Source organism: Conger conger, chromosome 13 (assembly GCF_963514075.1).
Source record: "Conger conger chromosome 13, fConCon1.1, whole genome shotgun sequence".
NCBI lineage: Eukaryota > Metazoa > Chordata > Actinopteri > Anguilliformes > Congridae > Conger > Conger conger.
This window is the reverse complement of record NC_083772.1, coordinates 40,653,478-40,666,397: the sequence shown is the minus strand read 5'-3', so window position 1 is coordinate 40,666,397 and position 12,920 is coordinate 40,653,478. Positions and strand designations below refer to the sequence as shown.

Genomic DNA, 12,920 nt, shown 5'->3' with positions numbered 1-12,920 from the left:
AAATAAAAAAACTGTTCAACTGCTAAAAATCTAAATGGCGGAGCCTTAGGCTACTTGACAAATGGGCTGAAACCACAAACCCCAGAGAAAGGAGGCTAGCAACCTGTATGTAGTGCAACAAGAATAACCTTCTGTTTATAGTCCAGCTCTAGGCATGACACAGGCTGCATCAGCCGCTTGCTAAACAGAAGGACAACACGCCGTCGACGGCTGCAGCCCCTCGTACATCGTGTGCTTAATCTGTTTAACACCATTGTGCATCTTGGTTAGTACAGAATGAGCTCTTCTTTGTCAAGTGTTCTCTGGAATGTTGAATAGATTTGCATATTACACAATTCACAATTGTTAAACAAGGTTGCTGTTCATGTACAGTAATCGTGATGTTGCCAGCATTTGATTAAAGCTGAGCAAAGACGGAAACTGGAAAGCCATTTGAAAAATATATAATTCGTCATTAACTGTCTTTTTTATCAAAAGTGTGAGAGTTTGCGATGTATTTCTATCATATCTACAATGGTGAAGGCAGACTTTTTTAGGAAAAGATAGCCGAAAGTAAATGGAATGGGACAGTACACGAAGAACTTGACCTCCTAACAAGATTTGTCACTACTAATCTTTACACATGACTAGCACTAAGGTGCAGTCAATTGCAAAGAGGTATGGATATGGCGCTCTCCTGTCGAACTTTACAATTGGCAAGTTTAGGAAGCCTGTGCACTCTTGGCTTCACACGCTATTTAAGATGACGTGTCATGTAGTGGGTTAACACAGGTCAGTTTTAACACACTCTCAAAACAGATTATGTTTTAACCCTCCTCATGCACATTTCGAACACACAACAGTTGTGTTCAGCAGTCTTAAAGGGACAGTTTAAAAGTGTCCCTTTGTGACACATGAATTGTGTATTGGTTACTCAAAAGTAGTCATTTGGACACCAAATGTGTTAAAGGTAACACAAAAGTAGAAACAGTAAAACAAGTTTGTTGGATAGTAGTTTTGTAAGTGCATTGTTTTTTTTCCCAGAAAACAATATTGCCTAAACTTCAGTTGCTTCTACAGGTTTTATTTGCACGACCCACTTCATGCATATGAAACAGGTCTTTTAAAGGTTTACATATATACCGCATCCCAAGGATGTAAACAGATCGTATCCCAAAAATAGTTAAACCATATTTTTCAGAGCAAACGCTGATGGAATTCCAAATTCTACCCACTGAGATAAGAAGGTTCCCCTCATCAATACCACAGCACATAGCTTCCCTGTGGGGAAACATTTATGCAAATTGAGTTTGGGAGAAATAAGAATTTGATGATTGACAGCTACAAAACTCAGAGGTCGCGGCCGCAGGAGGGTATCTGTCGCGCTTGAATCAATCTTTGAAAGGCAGAGAACTTGACCTCAACGCTAAGCTCCCGTCTTCTGCATGGGCTCATGAATATTTAGTGTCCTGGGTTCTGGTCGTCGTATGGAGGCGGGAGAGGGAAATGAGGACAGGGAGGATTTTAGAGAGAGGGGCAGATGCTGAGCGTACAGTTGCCGTACTAGAGCTGCACGAGCTAGCTCATTAAGCTGGTCTATTTTTGCTTAAAATCTGTACAAGCCAGCTTCATTCAAGATCGGGTGTGGGAAAACGTAAGAGGACTTTGCATAGGACATAAAATAGCGCTGCTATTGTGTCTCTTGAAGAGGGATGCTTGCGATCGCCGCTGATTCACCCGCGTTGAGATGTGCGAATGAAAGTACAGGAGATATCTGCATCGCCTAGGAGGGGCTCTCCGCCGCACGACAGGAACGCATTCATCGCAGGTAATTTTCACGGATCCATTGTGTTCTTACCATCCCTAAACAATTTTCGAAAGAGGTTCACGTCTTCTCCGTATCCCACCGCCGCACCCACGTTATTTCCTTCGTTCTTTCCCTCTCCGGCAATGGGAATGCGGTGGTTGTTTACAATGTTTTGTTTCGTCTGTAAACATGTTCTATTGTCATACGTTGCGAATAATTACCGCTTATTTATTTTTTATTTTTTTGGTTTAATTTAGTAGGCAAAGTTAATTTATAAGGCTTTTTTTTGCATTTTATTGCCGACTTATTGCCGAGTTAATGTCATTTGGGCTCTTGTTTCCCGCAAAATTAGGTATATTTGTGTGAAACAAGCAAAGTGGATAAAGGCGATGCACGTGATTTTAGTGATGCTGGCGCTCATACATCGTTCTCGAATCGTTTCTTCCTGCATCATCATTTGCAAAGTTAACGAATATAAAAAAAAAAAACACGATTCGTGAGTGCAGTGATATCGTTGATCTTGTGCAAGCAGGTGTACTGCGAAACATGCTCGTCCCAGCTCGGCGTTGTTTTTCTCCTCACTCTAAAATGGGGACGGCTTTTCTATTGCAGCGAGTGACCTCTGTTGTGATGCTCGCTTTGGCCGTCCCGGTGTCTGTTTGCATAAGAAAAGATGGTTTGAAGGTCTTTAACAGATTTAATAATAATAATAATAATAATAATAATAATAATAATAATAATAATAATAATAATCTATATCTATAAATTATATCTCGACGATGATGACAGTTTCATTCATCTGACTGAGTAGAACGGGCTTTCTACGATAATTCAGTGACGCTCGAAACGAACGATGCTGATGCAATAACAGCAATGGTCGCCTACTGCAAGCCGAGACAGGATATCTGTGTTGGCTAGAATTGAGCAGAATTCTTTTGTAATGATACGCAAAATATTCTATCATTGGAGAAGAAAGTTTAGAAAAGCATCTTTGTATATTACCTTCTTGACATGAACAATCATCAACAATAACAAGCATTTTGCTGCCATTTAGAATGTAATTTGTTGTAGCCTACATTTTGCCGCGGTTCACATTATAACAAGATTGTGAACATGAGCAATGAATAATAAATGGTAAGAAATGGCTGCAAATTTTGAAATTCTTTGTTTAACTGCAGAGCTAGCCTAAGGGTAAGGTGAATAATTTATACCCACCCCCTACCCAAAAACAAAAAAAGAAAAACAAACAAAAGTTAAGCCCTGGGTGCGTTGTGATTAGGCTGAATCATGGCTCGTGCCTGCCTGTAAGAGACAGATAAGGGGCTTGGAAGGCTGTTATCTAACATAGTGTTTCCAGGCTAACTGCAGGCTGACCTGGACCCTAGTTAGTCTGACAGCTCTGTCAGATCAGTTTAGCCCCACCATCAATACTGAGAGTAGAGATTGGGGCAGTGAAAGGACTGATGGGAAATGATATCCATCTTCCAAACCTCCCTTCAAATGCGTATCTCGGTGATCTCCCTCCTTGGCTGAATGTACACTGTGAGCTTCATAAGTAACACTTATCTAACAGTTTGTATCTTGTGATGGACGAGGTGCCCTGATTACAGTACAGGACATGACGTGCCAGTGCACTTAAAACATTATATAATGTAGATCATGTTGGTTACTACTGATTGTACTTACTTGCAAATTTTGATGGCTAGGCTTTTCTCCTATAGAGTCATTGGGATCTGGAAAGATGTCATATTATATAAAGTAATTCCATTTGTGTCCTTCATTTCAATTCCACTTTAAAAGCTCTGTGAAATTTGATAAAGACGGCTGTTTGTTGGAGTAGAGTTCAACTGGATTGGCCAGTGTCATTATGAGCTTTTCTTTACAGTGGTGTGGAGCAGAATCGTTGCTCTCCGTATGCTTCCCTGCACCATTGTTTCCTGACTGTACGATGTCTCATTTTATGAATTTTTTTTCTCTCGCCTTTTGAGCTCAGGATATAGACACTTGGAACACAGAGAAACAGATACTTTTATGAAGGAACATGGATATAATGTAATCTTTTGAGAGGTGGGAATGGCAAGACACTTAGGATTACATAACTGGTCAACATATACATATTCATAGATACAAATTATAGAATTATACAGAAATGATACATTATTCATTATGTAATTTGTCTTCTTTTTAGTCCTGTTTCATGGTGTTTAAAGGCCCATACAGCTCACTTCCTGGTTTTGGTATCTAAAACGCCCACAAAACCTTCGCCAAGAGCAGTGACGTAGGTTTTTGAAAAGTCCCTAACCCTGCCCCCAGAGCCCAATTCCCTCATCCCCTTCAGCCCCTTCGCCTCCTGTGGTCAGTTCTCCGTGTTAACATTCAGCAATGTCAATGTCGTTTTACATGGATCAGTATGGAACACAAATCGCATGTGGGCCTTTAAAGCAGTACACAGGGTGGTGTTGCTACCCAGTTTGGCACCAACAGAAGCACTAAATGTATCTTTACCTATGCATTGGGTTTTGGGACTGATTGTATGACACTGTTCTGTCTCCCAGGGCTCTCGGTTGGTGTTGATCAGGGGGTGGATAAGATGGAGGCGCCGCTGGTGAGTCTGGATGAGGACTTTGAGGACCTGCGGTCCTGTAGGGTGGAGGAGGTGGGCCCAGCTCCCCTGCGTCTGTATGGGACCGGGACCGGGACCGGGACTGGGATCAGGAACGAGACCGACCCACAAGCCCGTGAGGACTTCTCCGAGCTGGATAACTTCTCAGAGATCATGAGCTTCAAGTCCATGGAGGACCTGGTGAACGAGTTTGACGAGAAGCTGAACGTGTGCTTCCACAACTACAACGCCAAGACCGAGGGCCTCGCCCCGGTGCGCAACCACACGCAGAACGAGGAGGACGAGGAGCGGCTGCAGGATGAAGAGTGAGTGCCGCTCCATGTCTCCGCCGACTTTCAATTCCTCATCTGAGCTTGCTAGGAACCATCTTTAGACAGGACTAGGAACTAGATATTGAAGTTCTCACTAGAATTTGCATGAAATACAGTTTCATGTTCAAGTTCAAACAGTTGACCTTGTGACAACATTCATATTCAGGAACTTTCTTAGCGGCTCCTTTTGAATTTGGAGAAATGATTGATTGCATAAGCGAACATAAATGGATTGGATGTTTGTCGACAAATACACCTAGTTAACAACGATTCTACTCACCTTTCTAGATACTGTATAGCAATCTTTAGTTCTACATAAAAGGTTCATTTTGGTCTTTATGTTGTATTGTATGTGCTCTGAAACATTTACATGGTGCCATTCTACCGTAAAGCTTTTTGTGAGTTGTTAAATCTGTGTTTGTTTTTTCATGCTTCATCCTATTATGTCAGTTTTTTAGCTACAAAGATCAATGTTATGGAAATTAATCAGTATCCAAAAATGGCTCCAAAATCCATCCATCCAAGTATTTTTGTTGGATATGCGGACCAAAATTCTCAAGATCTTTGCTTTTGCAATAGAAACAAGTGCTGTTTGCATTGTTTTAGTCTGCAGTATAGAAAATGTAATTTGTCGGTTTGTTTTTGAATGCTCATGGTGCATGTTATGAGTGTTTAAAATGTTATATTTGTGAGACCAAAGGTTTGCCGGTCCTCCGTAATTGCGCAATAGCAGCATACTAAATCAGCCCGCGCCGCTTCGACTGCATGTCCGTGTGCAGTGAGGCAGACAGGCGCTGAAGCAGCCCCAGTGGGCCGTTTCTCTCGCACCCGGGGAATGTAAAGAGCACCAGCAAACGAAAAAATCATTACATAATCGTGAAAACAGAACAATAGACACACGCATAGCATGTCTGCGTGGCAATATGTTGCTGGCAAAACAAAGGAAACAAAACCCGCTAATTAGCTCATCCCGCGGACGTGATGGGGAAGACGTTTCTGTATGTATGTTAGCGGGGTCTATTTATAGGCCTGGGCCTGGAGAACTGTGGCATGCGAGTTGCCCCCCTGCCTTGCCGTGGGTACAGGAACGTGGGGCATTCGAGTGCCAGCGAGTGTTAGCCTGTTGTCTTGATGTTGGGTGAGGTGCGTGCCAACAACAGAAGATCGCTGTGCGGACAGAGAGCCCCGTGAATAGGCCTCTGTTCCCAGCGGTGCCGGGCTGTGCCACTCGGAGCGTGGGGCCAAGCGGCATCATGGGATACAAAGAGCGGTCTCTTCCCCTGTCGCCGTAATGCCCGTTCAAGCAAACTCCTCAAGAAACGACCTGGTTCTTCTGCAGCCCACAGTTAATTCAAAATGTGATCGGTTATCTGAGCGCCTCAATCTTCTCGTTTTGGAGAAAGCAGCAGCGAGGTTTGCACGGGACCCTTTTGCACCCCCCCCCCTGAATATCTGGCGGAATACCGTGGGCTTTGCCGTTGTTGATCTCATTCAGTCTTTGTGTTTTGAGTCTTTTTGTGTCGTCTCTTTTGTTACGCTTGTCCCCTCCCCATCATCCTCTTTTATTTTTGAAAAGTATATAATGGACGCTGCTTCTAACCGCCATTCATTGTGTAATTAGGTAATTACATGAGAAACTGCACAAAGACGGAAAGACCCTGTATTAGTCACAAGTGTAGTGGCAGAGGTTTGCACACAGTGGATGGCATCTTAAGAGGGTGTGTGTCAGAGGAAAATGCAGTGCTGGATACAGCTCTGGTCCGCCTCCAGGGCTCTCTCATTATAGTGTTTACTGGAGCTTTCGCAAATCAGCCGTAGGCGCCGTGACTCCTTCGGTGTGAGAATTACAGGATAACTCGCAGATGATGTCATAATTTAACCATTCTGGAGCACGGTTTTACTGTATGTCCTTCATCGGAATACAAAACGCAAAAATAAAAATTTGGTTTCACGTGTCCAGGCTAAGGGAAAAAAAGCAGGTGGCTTTGAGACACAATGGCATTACTTACCGTTCTGCTGTGGCTGCGTGCATCTGGGTGCAAGCACAGGCCCACCCACTGTGAGTGTTTATATTTGTTTTCTTTTCTTTTATATCCGCACCTCCCCCTTTTTTTCTCTTCCCAATTTGGAATCTTTCCCAATCTTTCCCGATCGCCGGCTATGCCTGGATTTATCGGTATTCCGCTCCAGGAGCGCTGCAGCCCAGGCGTTCCCTGCGGATAACGCACGGTTAACGCTGCCTCAGAGCGGAGGTGTAGCTCCTTTTGAAGACAGCGGCTAGCCTGGGAGGGCCGGCCGCATTGCTGGAGGAGTACGTCCAGGGAACCCTTAAATCAAGCCTTAACTCTTAAATCAACCCTACAGGACAAAGTACACTGTGTCCCGTTACTGTAGACTCAGTCATAGTCATACTGTAGCTAATGACATAGCGGCCATACAGAGCCCAGCCTGGACTTGTGGCGAGCACCTTCTCCAGTGGTTTCTTCGCATGGTAACGCGTCCGGTCTGTTTCGCAGGGTGTGGGACGCTCTGACCGATAACTACATGCCCTCCTCTGGCTCCGGGTGGGACGACGACGACGACACCGAGACGCTCAACGGAAGCTTCTCCGACCAGGAGGTACGGCACCCGAAACGCCCGACCGCTGGGGCTGCTTCTAATCCAACACCACGCGTTCACGCTCGCGTTCACGCTCACATGCTTATAATCAGCGAAAGCAGCAGGTGTTAAGTGGGGGGAAGGTTGTTGCGTAATGCTAAGGGCTGCGTGCCGTATTTAGAAGACCCATATGGCAGATCTGCGAAAACGAACAGAGAAGCAACGTGTCGCTGTCATGCCTTTTGGCCTCAATGTTGAGCCTTTAGCAAGTCAATCTGTCACTGCCAGGGCAAGGGTACACGCTGGCAGAGGTTTGAAATGCAGTGTGTGTTTCTGTGGCGACAGGCCTCCAGTTCTGAGTCTGTGCCACACTGTCCACTCCCAGCACAAACCCAGACTGAGCGTGCCCGCTCGCTCGACTGTGATTGGTCTTCTCAGGCCTCACTCACACTGCAGCGCCGCCCCTGCACTCGAGCGCTGGAGCAGGGCGGGGCCTGTGCCCCCCCCCCTCGCAGCACTGCTTCCCAACCTTGCTCCTGGGGGACCCCCCTGTGTCTGCTGGCCTGCATTCCAACCACAACTACAATCTCAGAATCTTAAAATGGCGTTATTTCTTCTTAATTGTGTGTTTTTAGGATTAAAAAGCCTCATTTCCCAATTTGGCTTTTAAGCCACAACATGTCTGAAGTAGCTGTGCATGCCATGAAGAATAAAGATTATGTGTTCAATTATTGCTCTATATTGCAAATATTTCATTAAAAGAGGTAGCTAACTAAATAATTTAACTGATCAACATGAGGACTGAAGTAAGTATTTCTTACTCAGTTTTTTGTTACCTCTTTTGATGTAATTCTTTGCAATATAAACATCTAATTAAGACAAGTCTGGGATTATAACTGAGGTTGGATTGAAAACCATGTTACACAGGGGGGGCCCAGGAACGAATTTGGGAAGCGCTGCCTTAGCAATGACCTTCATTCTTGGTCCTGGAGCAATTGTAGCAGTTAATTACACAGTTAAATGACCTCAGCTGGTTTCTTTGGTCTGAATTGGTTGCTGCTATTCAGGTGAAGGCAAAAACTGAGAGACCCTGTGGCTCTCCAGGACCAGGAATGAGGAGTGCTGCCTGTGAGGAACTGGACAGGGATTTCACATTGTATCTGCATAATGATTCACTTCTGTGTGTATTTTGTCTTTTCAGTTTAATAAAATTTTTTCAAGGCGTGTCTTGTTGAGAAACTACACAACAGTAGAATTTTGCATCTCTAGAAGCCCCCCAGACAGAGGTATGGCAGATTAAGGGCGAGATTCGCAGCATAGCTTGCAGAGGGAGGAATTCATTTGAAAGGTCAGGAGAGCTGAAGTAATGAGGCCGTGCACCGAAGTCGCATCGTTTCAGATTCATAACCAGGACCCGCTTTGAGGGATGATGTCACCCTGTTCCCTGCTCAGTGGTGCATGGGCAATTTTTTGTTAGCATTGAAGCGGAACGCACAGTATAGTATAAAACTGGACGGGCCTTTTAAAATGAATTATTCTCCTGAATTTACTAAATTGATATATCGCATTACTTCAGCTGACACAAAACATTTATTTGTAAATGCATTCTAATTTTTCAGATTTGACATAGTCCTCATTGACTCATATAAATCAGCTACATTTTTAGCAAGGTCTTTGCGCAGTTGTCATGGGGGAAATTGGCAAAGGGATTGTATGGAATAGCCTGCCAGGACATGTATTAGAAGCAGGGACCCATGGGAAGGTTCAGGCCGTGACACCGTGCTTAGTATTCTGTCGACAGTAGGCAAAACTGAAAAGCTGAAACGGGTTGAACCTTTTATCTCAACTCACAGTTACTGCGTGATAATTTATCATACTGATTATCCAGCTTTAGCCCATGGGCACTTTTTACATTGTTCTTGCTCCTTCAGTACGTTTGAGCCTTCGTGTCTCGCATCAGGAATAAGGACAACAAAGCAGCGAGCCCCCACGTTGACAGATTCTTATCTCGGAAGCAGAATTGGCTTTGCGATTAATGTGGAGGTTTTGAAACAAGGTGGGCGGATAATTTAGGAGACTGAGCTGAAATGAAGGCTCGAGGATTCGGGCCGCACTTGGCGGACTGCTGAGTTTAATAATTTAAACGAGCAGCTGAGAGGAAACGAGCTGGGGAAGGCAGATGATGAAAGTTGGATGCAAGTCCTCGGTGGTAAGCGCTGATTGAATTGAATCTTTATTGAGAAGGGTTTTTTTCCCCCATCTCCGGCGTAGATCGTCTAGATTGCATTTATCAGTCACTCCCTGCCTTTCAGTCAAGTTGTGCAAGTAAGCCTTTTAGCTAAGAGGCGCAGAACGAGGATTTGGCCCAGTTTCAATGGCTTTGCTTCAGCCACATAACCGTAGGGGAGGGAGCTGCTGGTGTGTGTTGATACAGCCAAGGAAGTGTAGATAAAGGATTTTCGTGGAAGTTGACAATATGCGGTGATTTGTGAACTTGCGGCCAAGCTTGCGACGTGCGAAGGCCACGTGCCTAGCAACCGAGCTGCAGCAGAACCGGGATCCGGGCGTGACGCACGTTTGAGTTCAGACGCAGGGAGTCGCGTAGTGTGTCTACTCCACGGCGATCGGCAATGAATTCGGAGCCATATGGCTCTGCCCCCTCGTCATGGACGCTAAACTACAAGGGTGGGTGGATTTTAACCCCTTCGCGCTCTCCCCATAGTGGCCTTGGCACCGACGCCATGACACTGCTCAACGCCGACATTCAGTGCTCCTGCAACCAAACTATGCAACGAAATATGGGCTGTGTCCATTTAACTGTAATATTAACTTATAATAAGCATTATAAGTTAATATTACAGTTCAATGGCTATCTCAAATTGCAGACTTGTGGACTAGTTAGAGCGTAAATCAAGCGCGGAAGTTAACGGTCATGTGATTAAGTGCTTCCTAAACTGGCAAGTACACATCGGATTCACCGGAGGTTCTCTTGTTGTACTCTGGAGGACCGAAAATTCTAGTCGGCTTCGGTGCAAACTTTCCGTTCCCAGTAGTCATTGCATTTTCAGAGCCCACAGCAAATTTGAATTTTAAATATGCAATCAACTAAAAAGGAATGTAAGCTATCTGCCTATGCTAACTAATGTCACTGACTGAAGATGGCTAATATTAGCTACAAATATCACGTTCAATCATCTTAACCTTAATATACTTAGCTAGTGCTAAGGATTTTCCTAAATTTTTCTACTATAACATAGCTAGCTAGGTCATAGGTCGCAGCAGATGGTCATAGTCAGTCGCTGCTGCTAGTCAGATGCGTTTCACATTACGGTCAGAAGGGTCATCACGTTATAGTACAAATATGTCTCAAATTAACAGATTTTTTATGTTCTTGCATAATATAAGTAATGGACTAGATGGTGCACTTATAAGTTAAGCTCATAAGAACACGAGTGCATAGGAACACAAGTTAGACACAGCCATGAATTCGAGTTCCATTACAAAGCGGAACACAAAGTGGAAGTTATTCAAATATAGAGCTTTTGCCACAATTTTAAGTGCCGCCACATTTTTCAACCAGTTAACAAGCTCCCCCTTCCCAGTCTCATTTACAAAAGGGGGGTCTATTGGACAATAGCTTCTAATTGGGAAAATGAAGTCAAAGATGACTTCACCTCCAAAAATGTGTATTCTACCATTGCAACAAGATAAAGCCAAAACATTTTCACTTGCATTGTATTGCACTTTGTACTTTCTTTATTTTAATAATTGAGGTATAATTAAATGGTACCAAGGTATTCATTTCATTTAAGCCATTTCCCAAGCCTCTGTGATGCACACCTCTGGACTTATAAAGCCTCAAAGCAGAACGCTGCAAAAATGTGCTTGGGTTGCCAGATTGGACGTTAGCTCAAGGGGTTAAATGGAGATGAAATTTGTCACATGAAAAACAAGTGCACTTAAACACACATAACAAAACAGCAGATCAATAGTCCGATGAGTATGGCACTATGCATGAATATGAGGTTGTTGCACTTAGCCTAAGGCCTTTAACGTGTAGCAGACAGACCACTAGATGCACCACTCTGAATGAGTGTGTGTTCTCTCTCTCTCTCTCTCTCTCTCTCGCTCTCTCTCGCTCTCTCTCCGTTTGTAGATCCATGAAAAGGAGGAAGATGAAATGAACGAGAAGAACGAAAATGCAAGCTTCGTTAGCGAGGAGCCCCTCGCTACTGCTGACCAGGTGACCGTTAGCACAATGCTACAGCCAGGCGTTAATAAGCTAATAAGCATTATAAGTTAATTCGGCTATGGAATCGAAAAGTTAACATAATCAGTTGGAAAATCTCATCATATAATTTGTCACGCAAGTTTGTGAGTCATTTCTATTTAAGGGAATTCCAGTTCCAGAGTTGCAGAATATTCCTGAAATAACCAAGGTAAAATGGGATTCAAGCTTGTGGAAAAGTTGCATATGAGCTATATGCTCAGGTTTTAATGATGCTTCACAAGTTTCAAAATCGCAGGAGCAGTCATCTGTCATCAATAACAATAATGATCACAGGCTGTCACTAGCATGTTTAAACCAATGACAGTTTTAATTTGTGAGCAGAACCTTTTGATTGGTTGAAAGGAATCAATGATTAACAGCATCCCGTAACTCTGGCCACTGCTTGGTTCAGAAAACCTCCCTTTCCTCCTTCATTAGTGTACGTTGCTGCACATTTTGTGTGTGTGTGTGTGTGTGTGTGTTGGTCTCCCAGGTGATAGAAGAGATTGTGGAGATGATGGAGAACTCTCCGGACCCAGGGGAGACGGAGGAAGAGGAGGAGGAAGAGGAGAGCGTGGACACCGCCGCCCAGGGTAACGCCTCATTGCTGGAGGAGATAAGAGTGTTGTCTCGGGCCTCCAACAACAACAGCTCGTACGAAGGTACAGCCAGCCAGCCCCGCCCTCTCTGCCGATGGAAACTGCTGCAGTATTTAACAAGCGAGGCGATGCCGCAAAAGGGCAGGGAGACAGAGAGAGAGAGAGAGGCAGTCTATCTATCACTCTGTCTTTGACGTGAGCTTTAGGACTGGGAGCTAAAGCCTGTCATGTCTCATGCACTCACTTAAAGCATGGGAAATACAAGCAAAAGAAATACATAGATTAATTACTTTAACAAAATGGAGCTGTTTTATGCTAGCTTGTATTAAAAAAAGGCCTACTGTCCCTACTCAGTGTCTTCTGAAAGTACAGTGTGTTGGACCAGGAGAGCACAAACTGCATGTCCATATGTGTGTAAATCTGTTCATGTGTACGGCTCTCTTTGTGCATGTATGTGTTTTGTCACATCAAAATGGTGGAGTTATGGTATGTTTTGCTTTCACTTCCCGAAGAGGAATCTTTGGTATAATCAGTATTGTTTGTCGATTGTACGTCTGTGTAGAGCACTCATAACGCATTACGTGTCCTGTTGTGCATAGTTCCACCCTACAGTAAACACACGCCATATTTGTTTCAAATCGAGTCTCTTATTAGTGTGTTTGTTCCCCGTAGGCCTGAGGCTGATGCCCAACTCTGTGTTGGAGGAGTTGCTGTGTCGGCTGGAGTCGACCAT

General features: G+C 44.1%; 1 protein-coding gene across 2 annotated transcripts in view; it reads left to right on the top strand.

The window, feature by feature from the left end:
- The first annotated feature begins 1,508 nt into the window (after positions 1-1,508).
- Positions 1,509-12,920, top strand: part of LOC133108766 (fasciculation and elongation protein zeta-1-like) — a 17,210-nt gene continuing 5,798 nt past the window's right edge. Inside the window, exons 1-6 of one of the 2 annotated variants that reach the window (XM_061218507.1) lie at positions 1,509-1,807; positions 4,342-4,714; positions 7,237-7,339; positions 11,475-11,561; positions 12,082-12,181; positions 12,860-12,920. The exon at positions 12,860-12,920 is cut by the window's right edge and continues 226 nt beyond it. In XM_061218507.1, the coding sequence (XP_061074491.1) occupies positions 1,735-1,807; positions 4,342-4,714; positions 7,237-7,339; positions 11,475-11,561; positions 12,082-12,181; positions 12,860-12,920 (797 nt within the window). In that variant the 5' untranslated portion in view covers positions 1,509-1,734. Of the gene's footprint in view, positions 1,808-4,341; positions 4,715-7,236; positions 7,340-11,474; positions 11,562-12,081; positions 12,251-12,859 lie in introns of both variants that reach the window. The other variant, XM_061218506.1, reaches the window with a different exon arrangement.